Consider the following 22,677-nt stretch of genomic DNA (forward strand, 5'->3'; position numbering starts at 1 on the left):
ATACCCAATGTATGTCGAAGTGGGAAAGTTATTAATAGGAGGAGATGGAGAGGGAAAAGAGGGAGTGCTGAAAGAATTTGGTTAGTGCTTACTACGTTCCAGGTACTTTAAAACCCATGATCTCTTTTGTTCAGTGCACGTGCGGAGGGGGCGCCTTGCCGTCCCTCAGTGAGAAAATCAAAAACAGCCTAAAGGGAGTTAAGTCACTTGCCTAAGGTTAAATTGCATGTAAATGGCGAGCTGGGATTCGAACCTATGCCTTAACTAGTGCCTAAAGACTTGTTTGCATTCACTCTAGGCTGGAGAGGGAGCGCGAAGGGCAAGAAGGAGCTACACGCTCCCTTAAAGTGGGCCCTCGCTTGCTTGGAGCGAGGCTACGCTGGCTGGCCCTCCACCCCCGGAGTCTTCCAGCTCCCGCCGGCTCTAGCCTCCCTGGCTCAGCGAGGTCCCCAGGAGGCCTACGCGGCCGCCTGCAGCCCGCAGCGCGGAGCCTGGGCTGAAGGCCGAGCTTCGCGGGAAGCAGCTGAAGGCTCCCGCAGCTCTGGCCCAGGCCCGCCTTCCCAGGCCTCCCCAGTCGGTACCCGAGGCGGCGGCTCTGGGCCGAGGGGAGACCGGAGTGAGAGCTCCTCAAGCATCCTCTGGCTGCGCCTTCTTAGGATGGAGACGGCAGGGAGAGAGGGCTTAATTTTCTATCCCGAAGAAATCGCAGGAAACTGTTCGTAGCTTAAAAACTCCAAACCCCGCGCTCTCCCTCCTCCCTCCCTTCCTCCCGCCCCCTCCCTCCAGCCTTGCCCACCAGCTCCCACCATCTCGTCTCTCCTTTCCTCCAGCTTCTCCCCTCCCTCTCGGGTCTCCCGCCTTCCCGGAGCACGCGCTGCCAGGGCCCGGGGTGCTGGGCGGCCAATGGCGCGGCGGCAGGACGTGATGTAAGGCGCGGCTGTAGAAAAGGCGCGGACGCTTGGCTGGCGCGGACTGCAGAGCCGGGGCTGGGCTCGGCGCGCTCTTGGAGAGCTTTGCGCGCGGCTGGGCCCGCGGCCGGCGGCTCCTCCTTCCACTCTGCTCCTCCTCCTTTTTCTCCTCCTCCTCCTCCTCCTCCTCCTCCTCCTCCTCCTCCTCCTCCTCCTCTTCCTCCTCCTTCTCTTCAATTCTCTCGGTGTCTCGGCTCGGCTCGCTGGCTTCGGAGAAACCCGTACTACAGTCGCCGACCCAGCGCCTAAGCGGGTCGCCTAGGGGTGGGGGCGCACCCTAGGGAGGGGAGCGGTCCGGGCAGCTGGGCCGCCGCGGGCACCTAGCCGTTCCCGAGTGAGCCCCGACCGCAGCCGTCGCCGCCTCGGGCAGAGTTTGCGCTCCTGCTTTGCGCCCGGGGCGCTGAAGCCGGGCGGGCGATGCCCGCGGCGTGAAAGCGCCCGCGGCGGGCGCCGACCTCTGCCCTCGTCTTCCCCCTTCCCACTCCCCACCCCCGCCCCGTGCCCTTGTGACCCTGGTTTTGGCGCCGCCGCCCAGGCGCCCCGCGATGTAGCTCCCCCTGCGCCTCGGCGGGAGGCGTCCTGGCCCGCGGGCGCCCGGGGCCCGGAGCCCGGCCTGGGGGCGCAGCCGAGCTCGGGCGGGGCCGGGGCCGCGGTGGCGATGCACCGGGCCCGTTAGCTCCGGGAGCGCCCGGCAGCTGAGGCGGGGGGCAAACCCTCCCGCGGAGGAGCCGCGCCCCCGGCCCCGCCGGTCCCGCCGCGATGCTGTTCCACAGTCTGTCGGGCCCCGAGGTGCACGGGGTCATCGACGAGATGGACCGCAGGGCCAAGAGCGAGGCTCCCGCCATCAGCTCCGCCATCGACCGCGGTGACACGGAGACGGTAGGCGCACGGCTGCGGGATCGGGGCTGAAAGCTGTGACGGGGCCGGGTCGGTCTGCGCTTCTGCTCTCCGAAGTTTGGGGGCACTTTGGGGAGTGTCCTTCGTGCCGCACGGGACCGGGAGCTGGGGATCCGCGGACAGGATGCAAGGCCCGTAGCTCCCGGCTTGGGGGAAACCCGGCTGCTAGGGCAGAGGAGGGAAGCAAGGTTTAAACCGAAATTGCAGACCCCAAGGGTGCGAAAGAGCATTTCTCCCGAAGTGGGAGCGAAGTCCTACCCGCGGCCCGGGGTGGCTCTCTTCTCACTCCACCGGGCCCTCTGGTCGCCAGCTCCGCGTTCCCCTCCACCGCTCGGCTGCAGCTGCTGGCGGCCGGCCTGCGGCGCGGGGAAAGACGAACCAAACGGGAGCTTTAGGGCTTCAGCGGTGTGGGCCGTTCCCAACCCGCCTCCTGGCAATCGGAGTTCCCTCTCCAGCACAATTTCAGGGGTCCAAGTCTTCTGGGCCGGCGCTTTTCGTTATCACCTCCCGGGCCTCCTGGCTGGCAGCCCTGGCCAGGCCAGGGCTGGCAGTTCAGGCTCTGGCCTGGCTCTTGTGGAAGTAGAGTCCATTTGGATCTCCACACCTGGCTTTGCCAGCCCAGCCCCAAATAGCCACTTCCTCACCTCAGACCTCCCAGGGGGCCAGGCCAGCAGCGCTTTCCAAGCTGGGCCCAGAAGTGACCTTTAGAGGCTGAGGAGGTAGGGAGCACGGGTGAAGCTTCTCCACTTGGAAAGCAGAGCAGCAGCCCCACTGCCTCCGGCTTTTGAGCTCTTCTTCCCGAATTAAACTCTCAGCCTGTCCTGCACTCAGAGACTTTGAGGGTGCCTTTGCACTCCACTCACCATCTCCCAGGACACAAGAGGGCCCCAGCCAATGTGGCCAAGGCGGTGGAGGGGTAGGGGTGGCTGCGACCTGTCCTGACTTAAACGTTTGGCATAGGGATCCAGAGATCACTGGGGCTCAGCACCAGGAACTCTGTGCGTCTCCCAGAGGAGTCTGTGTAGAGGGGGACTTTTAGTGGTCATCTTACTCCTTTTCCTGGGGCCCAGCAGAGTGGCTTTTTTAAGAAACCGTTTTGAGGGAGCTTTTGGAGAGCTTGACTGGAGTAGCCACTGCTGCCCCATCCCTCAAACACAGCCCAAGACTTTCTGGGAAAAGGGCAGAAGGGGCAGGAAAGAGGAGCACGGAGTAGGGAGATCCATTCAGGCCAGCAGCCAGACCTGGGCCTGTGGCCGGATTGGGCTGTGTGGGGCGAGCCTGGGTTCTGAACCTCCTGAACATATCGGCCTTTTGGGGTGGAGGAGGCGCCCCGCACACCCCGGCGGCCCTCTCCGCATTTAAGGCTAGCGGGAGTGGCGGAGAGAGCTTCCGGGGCTCAGTGCTCTGGCAGCGGCGGCAAGGTAGCAGGCTGACGCAGGCGCTGCGGTCTCCCGCCTCCCTCCCTCCGCAGACCATGCCGTCCATCAGCAGTGACCGCGCTGCGCTGTGCGCTGGCTGCGGGGGCAAGATCTCAGACCGCTACTACCTGCTGGCGGTAGACAAGCAGTGGCACATGCGCTGCCTCAAGTGTTGCGAGTGTAAGCTCAACCTGGAGTCGGAGCTCACCTGTTTCAGCAAGGATGGGAGCATCTACTGCAAGGAAGACTACTACAGGTAGCCCCCCTACCTTGGGACCCCCTGCCCCTCAGGAACCTCAGACACAATCTGGTCCAGGCTCCTTTCGATCCAGTCCCAAGGGAGAGTTCCCTACCTAGGGTCCCCCTTCTCCCAGCCAGTACAAATTGGGTGACAACCTATCTGAACAGCAATTTGAGGGAAATCTTGGAAAGGTCTGAGAAGTATAGGGACCCCAAGAAAATGGCCCTCATCAGAGCTTACACACATAAATAAGCTTGGGTGGGGGGTCCTTGCACCCCTCTCCCTTTGAAGTTTTCTTGGATCAAGCAGCTGGAACAGAAACAGGCACCCACCCTACCCCCACCCCCATCCCAAGCCCAGGCAGCCTGGGCTAGCATGGGACAAAGTTGGAGGGAGAGCTGGAGGATCAATTGGGTTTGGGTGTGTTTCTGGGTCTTCGGTGGATGTGGGAGTGAAAGCTGCCTATAGGGTTAAAGAGCCAGAGTCACTAACAGGCTCCAAGTTTCTGGTTTCTCCTCTCCGGTATAGGGTTAGGGGTCTGTTTATATATATATCTCTCTCTCCCTTCTTCCCTCTCTCTTTCTCTCTCCCCCTCTCTCCCCCTCTCTCTTCTTCCCTCCATCTCTCTTTCCCAGTCTCTGTGTTTCTTCCAAATTACAAAGCTCTGTAGGATTCTCAGGCGCTGGTGTGGAGGGCAGGGGTAAAGGATGAGAAAGGGTAAGTGGGCAGCCCCCTCCCTGGTTCCCAAGCAAAGGCTTTCCTGGGACTTGGCCAGGCTCTGGGTAAAGTAGAAGCCTTGTGGATATGAATATGGTTAAGGGAAACTATATTTCAAGGTAGGACAAGACCTGGGGCAAAATCTAGCTCCCTTTTCTTCCCTCTCCAACTTAAGACTTGTTCCCATCTTAAAGAAGAGGTTTCCCCCACCGGCAGCAGCGGCACCTGGAGGAGGGATATGGGGGGTACCCAACCCAACCGTATGTCCCCACAGTCCCTCCCTCAATGGTCCCTACAGGCGGTTCTCTGTGCAGCGCTGCGCCCGATGCCATCTGGGCATCTCAGCCTCGGAGATGGTGATGCGTGCTCGGGACTTGGTTTATCACCTCAACTGCTTCACATGTACCACGTGTAACAAGATGCTGACCACGGGTGACCACTTTGGCATGAAGGACAGCCTGGTCTACTGCCGCTTGCACTTCGAGGCGCTGCTGCAGGGCGAGTACCCCGCGCACTTCAACCATGCCGACGTGGCTGCAGCGGCAGCTGCAGCAGCCGCGGCCAAGAGCGCCGGGCTGGGCGCGGCCGGAGCCAACCCGCTGGGTCTTCCGTACTACAATGGCGTGGGCACGGTACAGAAGGGGCGGCCGAGGAAGCGCAAAAGCCCCGGGCCTGGAGCGGACCTGGCGGCCTACAACGCTGGTGAGTGCAAGGCGCACGGAGCGCCCCCGTGGGGTTGGGGGAAAATGCGTGGCTCAACTCCCTGGAGCTGGAGTGAATCTCAGTGTGATATATATATATAGAGATATATACACACACGCATATATATGCATATCCTAGTCCTTAGACTCTCTGGTCCCTAAGCACTGGATGACCTGGCAGAAGGACATTTAGGCTTCTCAGCTCCAGCCCTGGTGCACTCAGGTGGAGTGGGAGGAGAAGGTGCATTAGAGTCTTGCTGACCTTGGTGCAAAGCCCTGTCACTGAGAAATTTTTTAGAGGCAGCTTTTTGGCTTGGGCCTCTCCCCCACTTCACTGGTCGGAAAGTGCAAGGATAGAGAAAGCAAGGTGGAGCAACAGCGAACAGGCTCCGGGTATGCGGGTATTCGTGGCTGAGGACAGGGAGTCGGGCGATGGATGAAGGAGGCAGGGCAGTGAGAAATGACTGTCTGGCCGGGGCCACGAGCTTGGCCTGGCGTTGGGCCCAGTCATGTGAAATGTCCTGAGGGCAGCAGGCTCACGAAACTTGGGCCCAGGACCCTTATGAACAAGACTGGGTCGCTGTGCCTGGCCCTCATCCTCTTGCTCCACCAGGTGTTGGTTTTCCCCTGGGCTCCTTCCTTTGAGTTCTGGGCACCAGCAGGGCACTGGGATGAGAGCCGCAACCGAAGCCTGCACCCGGGGATGAGACCAGAGTAGGCCTGGCCTCGCTCTCAGAGTAGGGTGGAGGGCTCATTTTGCACTTCCGGAGGTGTCTTTGAACCCAGGGCCATTCCAGGGGAGTCTCTACCCGCCCCCCTTGCCCCCTCCTGGCTCAGGACAGCTGGGGAGGTTCTGGGGCCAGGCAAATTGAACCATCAACATCTGCCTGACAGTCTGCAAGGCCAGGAAAGGTTTATGACTCCCCGGGTTTCTGAACTAGATAGAGTTTATTTGCAATTATTTTCTTTCTTTCGTTTGCGACAGTATTGGATTCGGGGATTTCTGTTTTCTCCCTCCTTTTCCCCTTAGTGTGATGCACAAGTGGAAACAAAACAAAACAAAAACCCAGGCCTGTGGGGAGAGGGCAGTAGCCGGGGAGAAGTCAGGGTTATCTAGATCTTTAAAAATCTGAGCTGGCTGGAAAATTCTGCAGGGGGAAGAGATCCCCTGTTCACTCCAATGAAGTTGCTTTTTGGGAGATGGATGGGTGTATGTGTCTCAGTGTGTGGAGCTGGGACGAAAATGCAGCCCCCAGTCTGGTAAATGAAGTGACCGCAGGTAGGTCTGTGGCAGCAGATAAAAGATTTGTTGGAGGTTCGACCAGAGATGCCAGCTCTCTAAAACTTCCATCACTCATCTCTCAGTATCCTGAAAATAGACTAAAAGCAAGTCCAGGCCAGGTCCCCTAAAACAAAGCCGTTTCTATTTATCAAATGGGGCCGGGCCCCAGTAGGAAGCAGCAGGCAGACTCGGCTACAGGGCGCAGGGTGAGTGGGATTGTGTTTTCCTAGGAGGGAGGTTTGCAAGTGCGTTTGGAATAGAAAGGTAGAAGGGCACAGAAATTTATTTGTGCCTTTTGCTGCTCTGCCGCCTTCTCTGGCGGGGCCCGGCGGCACCCAGCAAGAGGATGTGGCTGGAGGCTGAGTTTCAAGGGAGCTGGCACCTCTCTAAGGCATTCCCCATCCATGCCATCTCCTCGTTGTTGTTGTTTTTTTTCTTGGACCCCTCTCTTTTTCCTTTCCACTCTCTGGGCCCCTGTTTTTCGTTGTCTCTCTCTCTCTCTCTCTGTGCGTTTGTGTCTCGGCTGGTTTCTCTGTTGGGTCTTTTTCTCTCCCCCGGCGCGCGCGTCTCTGGCCTAGGCTCCGGCGGTGGGACCGGGGCCGGGACCGGCGCGCGGGCGGTTGGCCGTGCCGCTCGCTTATTCGGGGCTCCCGGGACCGGGCTGGGAGAGGCACGGCCGCCCTGGCCGCGCCGGCCCCAGCCAGGCCTCCCCGGGCCTGGCTCCCCGTTCTCCCGCCTCCCCTCCGGCACCGGCAAGCGAGAAGGGGTCTCGGTGTGGGCCGAGGGGCCGCCGGGGCCGGCAAGGGGCCCGCGGAGGGTGCGGGTGCGGCCGGTGTGCCCGGGCACAGGTCTGCGTGCGTGTGTGCGTGTCTGGGTGCGGGGACCAGAGCTCCCAGCCCTGGGCTGCGGGGCCAGCGGGGCGGCGGGCGGCGGCACCTCGCTCCGCGCGGGGCTCGGGCAGGGCCGGTGGGACGCCGTCGGCGCGCCCAGCCCGCCGCTCAGCGCAGGGCGGCCGGGGCGGGTCGGCAAGTCCTCCCGGGCGGTGGCCGCGCGGCCCTTCCCTGGCCGCCCCTGGCGCGAGAGCTCGACCCCCGGCCCAGCGGCAGGACGGAAACCTTCCCCCGCCCGCGAGCGGGGCTGCCCGCCGGCCTGGGGCGCGCACCCGGGCTCGGAGCCCGCGAGGGGCTTGTGCGCCACGGCCGCCGAGTCCCGCGCGGACCGGCCGGACGCCCGGGCCTCCCCCAACCCCAGCTTTTTGTGTGTGTGCCTGGCGGCGTAATTACTGATTTGATTCCAATCCATTATTTAGACAATTGAACCTACAATCTCGTCTTTAGTAAAATGAGGCGAAGTCAGATTTGATTACAGGTTCAGTCCCAGCGACAAGAGCTCGAAACCCGATGGGTTAATAACAGATCACGAGTAAATTATTCATGATTTTACGAGCTCTTTAGCTCCATTGAATCGGCCTAATTGAGAGGAAAAAAAAAAAAAAAAAAGGAGAGAGAAAGCCCGAGGTCCTCCCCCTCCCTTCGGCCCCTCGCTCCTCTCCGGATCTGATCTTGGGGAATCTCCACCCGGCCAGGGCGTGAGGGGCGGGAGCGAAGGCGCCTGGGGTGCCGGGCAGATCTGGGCCCGACAGCTGCTTCCAGGCCGCCCTTTCCCCAGCCGCCGCTGCCCCAGGCGCTGGCCTGCTCGGCCTCCCAGCCTCGGGCCAGTTCCTTTTCTGCCCTCCCTTCCTTTCCCCTCTCTGCGTTTTCACCATTCCCCAGCCAGTAAGGGCTTCTTCGGAATAGGCTTTCCGCAGGGACCTGGTTTCCTTGAGACCAGGGAATCAGTTCCTCAACCTGGACCCTCTACCACACTATCCCCTTTTTCCTGGCCTCGCTGTCTTCTCAGGCTCTCTCTGTGTCTCTCCTAATTTCTTTCCATCTTTGTAGTTCTCGCTCTTTCTCTCTTGGGTTCTCCCCATCTCCATGGCTTCCTTTCCCTCTGTCTCTCTTCTCTTTTTCCCTGGCTCTGTCCATCTTTCCTCTCTAGCCCCTCTTTCTATACTCTCTCTCCTTTCTCTCTCTTTCTACCTCTGTCTCTTTCTCTCCTTTCTGTGCCCTTCCTGTCTCCCTCCCCCAACCCCCCCCCCCCATCTAGGCTGCACTTGGGGCACGTCCCTTGGGTGCATGGGGCGCCAGGGTCCCCATGGAGCTCATTAACAGCAGCAAGGCCCAGGCGGGGACTGGGCAGAGGGATGGGCCCAGAGATCCCCTGTGGGGAGGCCTGCCCCGCCCCCTGTGGATCTGGGGACTGGGGGCAAAAAGAGGGTCGCTCCCTGCAGTGGGGGCAGGGCAGTTTCCGTGGATTCCTTTTGGAGTCTTTTTCTGAGCCCTTTTAAATTGCTGGACCCCGTTCTTCACTCTGAGTGCTCTCGATGGGAGTATAGCCCTGGTGAGGGGACTTGGGTGCCTGGGTGCATGTGGGAAGAGACCCTATAGCCACTTGCTGACAGCTTCAAGGTTAGTGATGAGACCAGCATCTTGCAAATTCTTTCTGTAAGGGACTGCTCCCAACCTGAACAGTGGGTGGGTGGAGTAGGTCACCAGGAAATCAGGAGTACTTCTGAAGTGGTTTTTGTCAGATAAAATGCAGGACGCCCAGTTAAATTTGAATTGCAAGGACACAACAAATGAATTTTAAGTGCAAGTATATCCAAAGCAATATTTGAATTTTAAATAAATAACAAATCATTTTTTAGTGTAAGCATATCCAATGCAATATTTGAATTTTAGGTAAACAACAACTCAATTTTCAGTATAGGTATGGCCCATGCAAAATTAGAGGCATACTTGTACTAGGAGACTGTTCATGGTTTATCTGAGATTCAGATTTAACTGGACAACCTGCATTTTTATTTGCTAAACAGGGCAGCTCTATTATGGGCATAAGATGGGCATGAGACACATTCCCGGTTGTCCTCTGAAGGGGGACTGAATTAACCTCCTATGAGGTTTTCCCCAAAGTAAGACTTTACATGTAGGATGGCTCAGGATGTGATGAAGGAATCTTGGAGAGGAGTCCTTCATGTCCCCATCAGGCTCCAGGTTGCCAAGCAACTTTCTGAGGCCTTAGGTTTCCACTCCATCCCGCATCCCCATTGCCTTCCGGGCATTGGCAGACAGGTCCCAGCTGGGCCCCTTCTGGATGGGGACTGGCTCCCCAAAGAGTCGTGCTTCATCTTTGCCTGCCTTTGTGGCTTAGTGGAAGGAACCAGGCAAGGGCTGCAATGCTGAATCTAAGCTCAGCCCTTACCAGTGGTGTGGCTGTGTACAAATGGCTTCATTTCCCTTAGCATTCCTTTCTTCATCTCAAGAATGAGATGAATAGCAGTAGCCACCTCTTGTTGCAGTAGTGAAGGCCCCTTGATTTGATATATGTAAAGCCAAAAGCATACTCTAGGTGTCCGATACATGTTGATTACTTCCTCCAACTTCCTTTTCTTTCTGGTAGAAATCTGCCACTCTGTGAGATTTCTAGAGATTGCTTCACCTGCCTGCCTCGTTCAGCCAATCTGTACAACTGGGAAGCATGTGCTTCCCAGGGCAGGGGGAGAGGGATGAACTACATAATACAGTTTCCAACCTTGGCCCAGTGCCCATGGCCCAAGTCAGCCAGAACTTCTCGTGTGGGGGTACCAATGATGAGGGTGAAATCAGAGTGAGTGGAGAGATGTCAGTTATTGACTTTCAGCTGCCTGTCCTGGACACTGTGGGGAGAGACCGGAGACAGCCTCCCTCCTTAGGGAGCACAGGGGTAGACAGGAAGGGTGTGGGCCCGGGAGCCCTGCACACTGCTCTGTCCTCAGTGAAGTAACTTCCCTTCCTGAGCCTCAGTTTCAACGTCTGTAAAAAGGAGAAAATAAGGCCAGGCTAATCAGGTTGTTTGAAGGACTCAAAAATATGTAAAACCACTAAGCACATCACCTGGAGTCTAATAGTCCTCAACAAGTTGTAGCTGCTGTTGTTACTTCTAACAGAATGGCTCAGAATGGTTTTCGGATTCTCTTAGAGCTGGGTTTGAATGTAGCATTTACCAGCTGAGAGACCCTGGGCAGGTGGCTCTCTACGGAGCCTCAAATTCTATAAATCTATCAAATGGGCATAATATTTTAATCTCAGTGTGGTGCAGTGCATGCTGTGTGGTCCTGAAGCTAGAAACTTTTGGTGGCAGGTGGGGCGGAGGTGGGATAGGCAGGGTAGGGGGGCAGGTCTGGAGATTTACCTGCCGCCTCTGTGTGTCCCCTTCCCAGCGCTGAGCTGCAATGAGAACGACGCGGAGCACCTGGACCGCGACCAGCCCTACCCGAGCAGCCAGAAGACAAAGCGCATGCGCACCTCCTTCAAGCACCACCAGCTTCGGACCATGAAATCTTACTTTGCCATTAACCACAACCCCGACGCCAAGGACTTGAAGCAGCTTGCGCAAAAGACGGGCCTCACCAAGCGGGTCCTCCAGGTCAGCTGGGCCAGGGCAGGGCTGAGGGTGGGGGCACCGGGGGCCTCCAGAGCCTGGAGAGGAACCCCACAACTGCCCTGTGGGCCTTGGAAGGACCTTCCACCCCATGTCTGCTCTGCTGTTTGTCATTCTCTGCTCTTTCTCCATCTCTTCATTCTCTAGCTGTATTTCAGGATTGTGGGTACCCCAACTTTACCTCTTCTCTTTCTGTTTTTGTCTCTCAGCTTTTCGATTTTGCGTGTGTCCCTCTGTCCTCTTTGTCTCTACCCCTAGCCTCTTTTCTTTCTTAGAAACAATTCTTGGTTGCTCTTTATTACTTAAGTGGTACTCAGTGTTCATGTAGTAAAAGGTTCAAGCATTTCAGATAAACCCAGAGCATCCCAGGATGCCCGTCCTGGACAACCGAGTAAGCTGTTTGATCCTTTGGCTTCTTGCTCCTCACTTGTTCTCCTCGATCCTCTTCCTATCTCTCTCTAGATTTTTCTTCCGTCTCTTTGTTATTTTTTAGACTCTTCAAGAAGCAAGGTTTGGGAGGGGGGATGTGGGCTGATCCCCTGAGTGGGCCAGGGAGGCTCATCTGCCTGCGGGTTCTGGCAGCAGATGGGCACCTCTGAAACTGAGCAGAATTACACTTGTATGTGAGGGTGCTTTCTGGATAGAGAGAATACAGAGCTTTCAACAGATTTTTGAAGGGTCTAACATACCTCAAAATGTTAAGAAACACAGTTTGGGGAGTTCCAGGCTCCTGCATGACCCAAATTTGTGGCAGAGATTTGGGCCACCACTTCTCAGATCTTCAGCTTCTTCTCTTACTCATTTCATTGTCCTGGGCAAGTTATTTAACTCCTCTGAGTCTCAATTTCCTCATATGTAAACCAGACACAAGAAATTATCACCACTGCAGGCTTATTGGAGGAGCCAGTGAAATAATGTAAGTATCCACCACAGTAGCTGACACTTAACGGCTCAGTGGATGGTAACTAAGAATAACATTAACTAGATTAATAAACTAACTGGTATTAATTCGTATGAATGATTATTCTGATCACAGGACTTCAGTTTTCCTATCTGTATAATGATAAGTTGGGGAGAATACCCCAATATTTATTTTGTAAAGCTTTTTAAAAAATATTTATTTATTCAAAAAGAGAGAGAGAGAGGCAGAGGGAGAAGCAGACTCCATGCAGGGAGCCTGACGTGGGACTCGATCCTGGGTCTCCAGGATCACACTCCGTGCTGCAGGCGGTGCTAAACCGCTGCGCCACCAGGGCTGCCCAAGATTTTATTTATTTATTAAAGAAAGAGAGCCAGTGGCAGGGGTGTGGGGCAGAAGAAGAGGGAGAAGCAGACTCCCCACTGAGCAGGGAGCCCAATGCCTGACTATCCCAGGACCCTGGGATCATGACCTGAGCCAAAGGCAGATGCTTAACCAACTGAGCCACCCAGGCACCCGAGAATCTTTCTTTACAGCACGTTTTTATTTATTTATTATTTATTTATTATTCATTCATTCATTCATTCATTCATTCATTCATTCATTCATAGAGAGAGAGAGAGAGAGGCAGAGACACAGGCAGAGGGAGAAGCAGGCATCATACAGAGAGCCCGAGGTGGGACTCGATCCAGGGTCTCCAGGATCCCTGGATCACGCTCTGGGCTGCAGGCGGCGCTAAACCGCTGCGCCACCGGGGCTGCCCTTACAGCATATTTTAACCAATTTATTCCTTAGACCGTGTGATGGTAGAGATAGCAAAGCACATTTGGGGGTAAGAAAATCAGGAGATGATGATCTGACCAGGTCTCACAACAGGAGGGGAGGTGCTGAGATTGGAGTCCAGACAAGTCTGATTTACCTTCCAACCCCAGGACGCTGGGGATGGAGGGCTCGGGGACTGAACACTGAGGGGGCGAGGGTGACGATGATGGGCATCAAGGGTCTGCACTGCTGCCCTAAGATTTCCTGCGAGTATGGGGGCGGGGCAGGGACAAAGCATTTGCGGTGTGACGGCGGTGGCGGGATGGGACCGTGACTCCAGCGCTGGTCGACAGATCCCCGGGGAGCCGGCAGTGCTGGCGGAAGCTGGGTTGGCCCTGCTGCCTGCACCCCTACGCAATGTGAGGGGTTCTGGGGCAGCTTGGTGTCCCGCGGGCTCAAGTGACACAGCCGAGGGAAGCGAGGGCTGACCAATGGGACGCTGATGCGCCGCTCGGGGCCCGCCCCCTGCTCCGCGTGGGCCCCGCCCCTCCGGTTTGGATCCCTTTGTCCTGGGCTTGAGAAGGGGAGGGCGAGGACGTTGCTGCGCCCAACGAGGTCTCCGATCTCCCTAGTCCGTTTCCCTCGGACTTCATCTTCTTGGGTTAGGTATAGGAACCCTCCTTGGGCACCTCTGCCATTCCTCAGACCTGAGCAAATTTGGTCATCCACCTCTTCTCTGGTTAGTAGGATACTTTGTCCCTTCCCCCATCTAGAGCCCCTTACTGCAGGTTGGTGGGGGCCATTCAGTGAATCAACCCTGGGGAGCAGGGCAGGAGCAAGGACTTGGAGTGAAGGGGAGCTCGGTTCAGGAGGACCTGGGTTCAGTTCTGTCCCTCTACTCCCTGGCTGTGCATCTTGAACAAATTAGTTACCTCTCTGAGCCATAGCATTCTCACCTGTAAAATGGGCACCACTGGGGCATATATCTCTCCCAGTTATCCTGATTAAATGATACAGAGTAAGTGCTCATGGTGGAGTCTGAATCTGGATGAGGAGCCACACACTCTGTGGGCCTTTGAGGCAAGAGGCTTGGCTGCCTGATTTAGGAACAAAACAGGTTTCCAGTATAGTTGTCTCTCATTCTTTCATCTGACCAAATATCTATTGGCACCAGGCCTTGGGGACAGAGAGACGAATGAACCATAGTCCTGGCCCCGAAGTAATTCACCCTATTAGCTGTAGAAACAGACCCACATTTCAGTTTCCGTGTTGTGTGATCAGTTGGGAGGGGAGTTCTGTGGGAGACCAGAGGAAGAATTAATTGTTCTTTGTGTGAAAAGAGTTCCCCCGAGGGACCTGCGTGAATACTTGCCCTGTGCCTTCCTCCCCTAGAATCCTGAGCCAGGCCTGCTCACACCTGTATGCCCCCTCCACCATGCAGACTCAGAAAAGCCAGAGGCATGGAAATAGTTGAGGGAGAAAAGCACTGACAGTTATGGTCTGTTTACTACTCAATGAATGTTTGAGTACACTACTGTGCGTCAGGCACTTTGAAAGGCCCGTGAAATACACTTGCTCATTAAGTTCTCCCGGTCAGACATCGTGATGACCTCCTTCCCACTGTACAGATGAGAACATTGAGGCCCAAATGATCTCCGCTTGCCCTAAGTCACACTTTGCTAGTTTTCCCTCTTCTCAGACCTCCAAATCTCATGCACTGATCCTTATTCCCTAACAACTGCTCATGATTATGCAGCAGTTTGCAAAGTATTATTTTTCCAGCTACACATCTGCCTTACTCTAATATTTTCCTGCCCATTTACAGACAAGCCACTTAAGAACTAGTGAGATGAAGTGATTTGCTGGAGGTTACAGGAGCCAGGCACTGGCAGGGTGGGTCTTTCTCTCAGGGGTTCTGCCCACTCATGGGCCGGCTGGGGGAAGTGGGATGGAAGCAGTTTGAGGCCTGGCAGTTGGTTTGGAAGGTTAACAGACTGGTTCAGGTCTTTTTGGACTTACCAGCAGTACGATTTGGGCACTTAACATCTCTCTGAGCCTGATTCCTTATCTGTGGAACAAAGGTAATAGTCTGTACCTTGAGAATTCCTGAGCATTGAAGCAATGAGTGGGAAGCCTCTAGCACAGTGCTGCCTGGTACAAAGTAGGTGCCCAGGAAATGGTTCCTCATCACTGGTCTACCCCAGTTTAATGGCACTAGGCCTTGGGTGCCCCCTGTAGGTTGTCCTCCACTTCAACCCTTCAGAGAGAGTCTGTGTGGTAGGGGCAGGTTGAAGTTGGGGCTGTGTTCCCCAGAGGTGAGTGACACAGGATGTGTGTGTGTGTGTGTGTGTGTGTGTGTGTATGTGTGTGTGTGTGTTCCTGAATCTGTAATGCATTAGTAACACCAATATGGTAGGCCTGGGATGCAGTATCCCTTCTGGAATTTGGAGTCAGCTGATGTGAGGTCCATACTCAGCTCTCTCACTTACTCTCCCACTTAAGCAAGTGACTTAACCTCTCTGAGCTCCAGTGGCCTCAGCTCCAAAATGGGGATGATAATAATATTCATTAGGTGTTTGCAAGGAGTAAATGAGATGACTTCAAATGTAATTTCTAAAGTATAGATTAGAGACTCAACGCACATGAATTTCACACACATTTACACAGTAGGCTTCAGTCAACCAACCTCTCTTGCAGTCATTAAAAAATTTAATTATCTTTATTTTGCAGATGAAGAAACTGAGGTTCAGAAAGATTAGGACCTTTGCCCTCAGTCCCACAGCTAGTAAGTGATGAAGCCAGGATCCAAGCCCAGGTCTGATTCTACAGCTCTTTGGAATATAGCACAGTGTAGGGAGGGGACCCTCCTGCCTTGGATCTAGCTGTAGAAAGCAGCTGTAGAGCTAGAGGGAGAAGGAGTGGGTCCTAGATGCCGTATCTTGGGAGCAAAGCAGGAATCCTGCTGTAAAGGTGTAAATGCATAAAAAGTGCTCAAAATTATTATTGACAACAGCATGGCCATCACAATTCTCACTTTCTGCCCGTGGGCAAGGTGCCTGGGCTAGGGAACAGTCTCTTGGACAGAGGTCCATGGAGGCATTAAGCTTTACAAATGCTTGGAGGCCATTCCTCAGCATACAGATGCCCCTCAAGTTGCCTCTCTTTCTTTCTGGGGAAGGGTCAGGAAGGCAGAATAGGCCCTGGGATTGGGGACCAGAGGTGGTAAGCTGATGGATTTGGATGAGTGAAAGTCTCCTTAGCATTTCCTAGTGTGACTTTGATTTTTTTAAAAAAGATTTTATTTATTCATGAGAGAGAGAGAGAGAGAGAGAGAGAGAGGCAGAGACACAGGCAGAGGAAAAAGCAGGCTCCATGCAAGGAGCCCGATGTGGAACTCTATCCTGGATCCTGGGATCACACCCTGAGCCAAAGGCAGCCGCTCAACTGCTGAGCCACCCAGGCGTCCCACCTGGGGTGACTTTGAAAGAAAATACATTTTAACCACCAACAGTTTAAAAAACATTCTGCAGGTGACTGGTTAGTTGTCACTAACTGGTGTGGGAACACAGAAACTGAGAATGCTAGTTTGCCTCTGTTCACTCATTTGTTGAACAAATACACTGATCTTCTGCCTTGTTCTGGGTGGGGCATGACCCAGACAAGTGAATGGGACCCGCTGGAACTAGAACTACAATCCAGAAGGGAGACAGATGTGAAACAAATAATTACAAATGGAAATAATGTTAGTGCTTACCTTTTAAGGCACTAATGAGTTACTATGTGCAAAATGCTTAGAACCTTCTTTAGACAATGCCTGATACTTAGTGAGTGAATAATATTTGTTGTTACAACTTTCTTTATGAAGTTGCTATACTGGAGGAGATATTCTTTTTTTTTTTTGAAGATTTTATTTTTTTAAATTTTATTTATTTATTCATGAGACACACACACACACAGAGAGAGAGAGAGAGAGAGAGAGAGAGAGAAAATGAGAGAGAGAGGCAGAGGGAGAAGCAGGCTCCATGCAGGGAGCCCCACATGGGACTCAATCCCGGGTCTCCAGGATCACGCCCTGGGCTGAAGGCGGCGCTAAACCGCTGAGCCACCTGGGCTGCCCAAGATTTTATTTTTAAGTAATGTCTATACCCAACGTGAGGTTCGAACCCACAACCCCAAGATCAAGAGCCACATGCTCCACCAACTGAGCTAGCCAGGCACCCCAGGGCATATTCTTTTTATTCTTTTTTCCTCACATGACATTTATCATAAGACACTACCCCCGCAACTGCATGGAGTATCTGTGTCATGACTTCCACTTGCTTCATCTGGTTGGACACTTTGCATGTTAGTTTGATGTTATTAAAAATGCCACAATGTAAAAATGAAATCTTAAAAAAAAAAGGAGGGAGGTGCTAGAGCATGTGACTTGATCTCAGGGTTGTGGGTTTGAGCCTCATTGAGTGTAGAGATTACTTAAAAATAAAATCTTTTTATTTTTATTTTTTAAAAATATATATATATATATATTTTTAAAGACTATTTATTTATGTATTTATTTATGAGAGGCACACAGAGAGAGAGGCAGAGACACAGGCAGAGGGAGAAGCAGGCTCCATGCAGGGAGCCTGATGCGGGACTCCATCCCTGGACTCCAGGATCATGCCCTGGGCTGAAGGCAGGCACTAAAATGCTGAGCCACTCACGGATCCCTGTATATTTTAAAGCGCATGCACATGCACATTTGGGGACAATGAGGGAGAGGGAGAGGAAGAGAATCTCCAGGAGGCTCTCCTGAGCACAGGAACTCCTCCACAGAAGCTCAATCCCAAGACCCTGTAATCATGACCTGAGCTGAAACCAAGAGTCAGACACTCACTGATAGAGGCCCCCAAAATAAAATCTTTAAAAAAAAATGCCAGATGGGACATCTTTGGGCATGAAGCTTTTATCTTTGGGTTGGTTTCCTTAGTGACCTAGGAAGGGATTTGTGAAGCAAAACACAACCTGCAGGGCCTAGTAGTGCCTGAGGAGGGGCATGTGGTAGTGTGGGCTTCTTCATCCACTTAGGACTAGTGGGGAACCCCTGGGTGCCAGGCTGAGGCACTCCCGGTGGATGAAGAAAGGGGGGCTGTCAGTTTAAGAAGATGGGTGGGCAAAGCAGATCATCTTCCTGCATCTGCCCTAGAATCTCAGCCTATCAGAACCCCAAGAGTCCATAGAGATGGTGTGCTGTCCTCCAACCCTCTTATTGTGCTGGTAGGGAAACTGAGGCAGGCCCAGAGGTAAGGGACTAGCACAAGGTCACTGGGCTGGTCAGTAGCATAACTAGAACTGGAAGCTGCATCTGGTGCTCTTTCCACTGCACCATCGTTGCTTTTGTATTTATTCACTCATTCATTCATTCATTTGCTGACTCATTCAGGATCATGTGGTGGGGAGTGCATGGGCTTTTTAATGGCAGATGTTCCTGGATTCTAGTCTCAGCTTGGCCTCTGGTAACCTTCGGCAAGTGATTGCACCTCTCTGAGCCTCTCTGGTTTTAGATCTATAAAGTGTGGAGAATAATAGAAGCCCCTAGTTGGCTCCTCACGGAGCTATGCCATGACTCCGCATGCTGCAGGGTGGCATGGTGCTTGGCACAGAGAGGTCTGTAAATGGTATCTATCATTATCACTATTAATTCAACACTTGTTACTAATTCTTCCTTTTTGCTAGTCCCTGTACTGTGTCCCAGGGACATGAAGATGACTTCGACCGGGGCCCTGCCCCAACAACCACTCTGGAGAGGACTCTGGGGAGAGAATTCTGGTGAAGCCCTGCTGAAGGTGAAAAACAAGCCCAACACAAAACCCCACAGCAGCCAGGGTTTTGGTTGAGTTGTTGATTTTCATCCACCAGATTCCCAGTGCCTCAGATTCGGCAAAGCAGAGCATGTAGTTGTGGAAGATGGTGTCATTGTTTACAAATCACTGTTAGGGGCAACAGCAGGAGAAATAGCAAACAGCTGGCAGCTAACTGGTTCCAGCCCTTCCCAAGGGCTTGGAGTCCTGGACCTATGAGCCTTGTACTGCCCCCGGGGCTCCCTGCTCCAGCTACTGCTTGGAGAGACACACAGGACACCAGCATAGGGTGGCACCAAGATGCCAGCCTTCCGTGTCAGACCTGACATGAGACTTTGGGGAAGTCGTTTCCTCTCCGAGGGCCTATAGGGACTTTCCCTATCGATTTTTGCCATCAGCCATTCCCTGGGCCAGAAGGACAGAGTCTCACCCCTGCAGATTTCTGCAGGCCAGGCAAGGAAGGGCTCCCTACCCTAAGAAGAGCACGTTGATGGTGGTCTTAAAAGCACTGTACTTATCTGCAAGCGTCCAGAAGAGGTGATGGGCTTGCTTTGGGCAAAAGGCCAGGGAAAATGTGCTTTATTCCTGGAAGACCCAGCCTGCTGGGGAGAGGGCTTTGTTTCCTGGCTTCACAGGGTTCCCATCTCTCCTTACCTCAGGATTCTCATGGATAGTGCTTTTTAATTGAGCCCAAGTCTTATCAGCTACCAGAAAGTCTTCTTTGATGGCTCAGGCCCCTGTTGCAAGGTGGTCCCCGAAGGGAGGGTGGGGCCTGGAGTAAGCCCTTCCCACCCATGCCTGAGACACTGGGAAGACAGGCAGATGCAGGCACATCTGGAAATATGCAACTGGACACCCCAGAATCTGTAGAATTCCCTAAGGCCTTTTGTTTTATAGGGAGGCTTCTGGCGGGTGTTTTTCTCATGCAAGGGGAAGTGAAGGGGCCCTGCTTTCGGGCTTTTTTTTTTCTTTGGGAGACACACCCACACACACACACCCTCCCACTGGATTTCCTAGGCCCTGCTCAAAGTACTTTGAGGACCTCTGGGTATACAGCTAGATCTCTCTGTGTAGCCAGACTGGTGGCCAATAGTTGTGTGTCTGGGGGTGCTGTGAAGATGAGTTTTGGTGCATGTCTTCCTGAGTGTGTATAGGCTTGTGTGCAAACAGTATGGGTGTGGATGAGTGTATGTATCTGCACCCAAGGAAAAATGAAAGAAGATACTTATTCTCTCTCTTTGGTATTATTTTCATACCAAGCTCAGTTCTAACTGCACAATGCACCCCACGTCCCTCATAAATGATACTGAGATGTGACCTGTTTGGAGAAGGAAATCTACAGATCACCACCTCCCTGGACTGGCTTTAACCAGCAGCTCTGCCTACCTCACCCCGAAACCTAAAGCCCCCCGGAGTCCAGGATAACCAGTGGCTTCTCCACCTTATGGCAGTGGGGAGTAGGACAGCTGTCTTTTTCTTCCTTAAAGTAATGCTTTATTGATTGATTCCTATGTGTTCTTTACAGCATTCTAGTATTTCCCAGACTTACCACGAATCACTTTAAAAATTGTACCAACGAGAACCCATGGGATCTATTGCCTGCTTCAAGGCAACTGCCAAAGGGGGAAAAAAAGAATCTGTCGACCATTGTGAAAAATGATCAAGATTTGGTTTGTGCACATCTTCCAGAATAGCGCTGTCCAGTAGAAATGAAATGTGAGCCACATGTGTGATTTTCCACTTAAATATTTTTAGCAGGGACGCCTGGATGGCTCAGTGGTTGAGCATGTGCCTTAAGCTCAGGTCATGATCCCAGGGTCTGGGATCGAGTTCTACATCAGACTCCCCTCAGGGAGCCTGCTTCTCCCTCTGTCTATATCTCTGCCTCTCTCTGAGAATAAATAAATGTCTGTCTCTCATGAATAAATAAAATCTTTTAAAACATAAAATAAAATATTTTTTTAGCAGCCACATTCAAAAACACAAAAAGAAACCATTAATATTAATTTTAAGGGTATATTTTATTTAGCCTAATATCCAAAATATTATCATTTCAACAGGTAACCGGTATAAACATTAATACTGAGACATCCTAAATTCTTTTTTTCATACCAAGTCTTCAGATCTATTTCTGTGTTTTCACTTACAAAGGAGCCACTTTTTGGCTAGTGACATTTCAAGTGCTCAATAGCCATCTGTGACTAGTGGCTAGGAAAGTGTTGCTTAGCTCTGGAACCTTCTAATAGAAAGGGAAATCCAGTGCTAGCTGTTAGAGAAAAGGAACTTTTTATTTTATTAAGAGCAATAATTGGGACGCCTGGGTAGCTCAGTGGTTGAATGTCTGCCTTTGGCTCAGGGTGTGATCCCGGGGTTCTGGGATTGAGTCCTGCATCAGACTCTCTGCAAGGAGCCTGCTTCTCTCTCTGCCTGTGTCTCTGCCTCTCTGTGTCTGTTATGAATGAATGAATAAATAAATCTTTAGGGCAGCCTGGGTGGCTCAGCGGTTTAGCGCCACCTTTAGCACAGGGTGTGATCCTGGAGACCCAGGATCAAGTCCGAAGTGGGGCTCTCTGCATGGCTCCTACTTCTCCCTCTGCCTCTCTCTCTGTCTCTCATGAATGAATGAATGAATGAATGAATGAATAAATAAATCTTTAAAAAATAAAGAGCAAAAATTGCCCAACTTTTTAATCCCTCCCAAACCCACATTTCGCATCTCTGGGAAATGCTTTGCTACCCTCCAGATCCTGCCTCCCTTCTAACCAGCCCTTCTCTCTCTCTCTCTCTCTCTCTCTCTCTCTCCTCTCTCTCTGCCCCTCTCCCTCCCTCCCCCCACGCAGGTCTGGTTTCAGAACGCCAGGGCGAAGTTCAGGCGCAACCTCTTACGGCAGGAAAACACGGGTGTGGACAAGTCCACCGAGGCCGCGCTGCAGACGGGGACGCCGTCAGGGCCAGCCTCCGAGCTGTCCAACGCGTCGCTCAGCCCCTCCAGCACGCCCACCACCCTCACAGACTTGACTAGCCCCGCCCTGCCAACTGTGACGTCCGTCTTAACTTCTGTGCCTGGCAACCTGGAGGGCCACGAGCCTCACAGCCCCTCACAAACGACTCTCACCAATCTTTTCTAGTGACTCACGCCCCCCCTCCCCACAATTTCTTTAAAAAAGAAATTATCTTTAGTTGAATTCCAAGTGTATTTTAAAATAGAGGCTTTGAGCAACTAACTAACCACATTTTAGGATCTCGCCTGGGAACAGAAGAAGAAAATAATTGTGCGTCCGGCTAATGCAGCGGTGTGGACCGAGGAATTACTTGGAAAATCTATCTGCAACACAACATTTGTGTCACTGTACAGTTTTGTGGACTGAGCGAGGAAAAAACAACAAATAATTTAAGTTGGCTAGAGCTTCTGTATTTTCAAAGACTGCCACGTGCCTTAGGAATACTGTTTTATCTCCATACTTTGGATGACTTGTTCATTTTTCTCTCCCTCTTTTTCTCTCTGTATATTTATGACCAGAGCAAAAATGTAAAAAAAAAAAAAAAAAAAAAAAAAAAAAAAAAAAAGTTTGTTACTTTGAATAGTCCTAAAAAAAAAAAAAAAACGAAAAGTCAAACCCCCTCCAACGGTCGCTTTGTTGTTTTAGAATTTTAAGGTGGAAGTCTGTTCGAATATCAGAATTTGTAAAATCTAACCAGTAATAAAACCACTTATTGAAACTATTGGTGCTGCTGCTGTTTAGTTGGGTGTCAAGTTCACAGGACTCTAAGGTTTTACTGAAGCCCAGCCATAAATTCCAGGGTCTTCCCTTATTTATAATATTTATTTATAATATGTATGAGGCTCCATTGTCTGTTCCAGGCTTTGGACTACTGGTCGAAATCCAGAGATTCCCTGCAGTCAAGGAATTTAGAATGGAGGCAGGGGCAGAAGAGATAATCTTAACATGGTGTGATCTGTGCCAAGTGGAGAGTATTCGACAAAGTACCATTCATTTTTTCTTTCAGATATTAAATTAAGTACACCCTGGGGCACCTGAGTGGCTCAGTAGTTGAACATCTGCCTTTGGCTCAGGTTGTGATCCCAGGGTTCTGGGATCGAGTCCCACATCAGGCTTCCCACACGGAGCCTCTTCTTCCTCTGCATATGTCTCTGTCTCTCTCTCTGTGTCTCTCATGAGTAAATAAATAAAATCTTAAAAAAAGAAAGTATGCCCTGCTGAACACTTGTGATATAGAGGTAAAAGGTTATCACACCTGCCTTTTTTTTTTTTAAGATTTTATTTATTTATTAATGAGACACACACACACACACACACACACACACACACAGAGAGAGAGAGAGAGAGAGAGGCAGAGACATAGGCAGAGGGAGAAGCATGCTCCATGCAGGAAGCCTGATGTGGGACTT

At 52.5% G+C, this 22,677-nt stretch overlaps 1 protein-coding gene across 1 annotated transcript; it reads left to right on the forward strand.

The window, feature by feature from the left end:
* The first annotated feature begins 1,143 nt into the window (after positions 1–1,143).
* LHX2 (LIM homeobox 2) lies at positions 1,144–21,989 on the forward strand. The gene is made up of 5 exons (XM_041724117.1): positions 1,144–1,847; positions 3,337–3,539; positions 4,540–4,943; positions 10,525–10,730; positions 21,107–21,989. The coding sequence occupies exons 1-5, from the start codon at positions 1,728–1,730 to the stop codon at positions 21,392–21,394; spliced, it is 1,221 nt and encodes a 406-aa protein (XP_041580051.1). The 5' UTR covers positions 1,144–1,727; the 3' UTR covers positions 21,395–21,989.
* The last annotated feature ends 688 nt before the right edge of the window (positions 21,990–22,677 follow it).

Source organism: Vulpes lagopus, chromosome 12 (genome assembly GCF_018345385.1).
Source record: "Vulpes lagopus strain Blue_001 chromosome 12, ASM1834538v1, whole genome shotgun sequence".
Lineage (NCBI taxonomy): Eukaryota > Metazoa > Chordata > Mammalia > Carnivora > Canidae > Vulpes > Vulpes lagopus.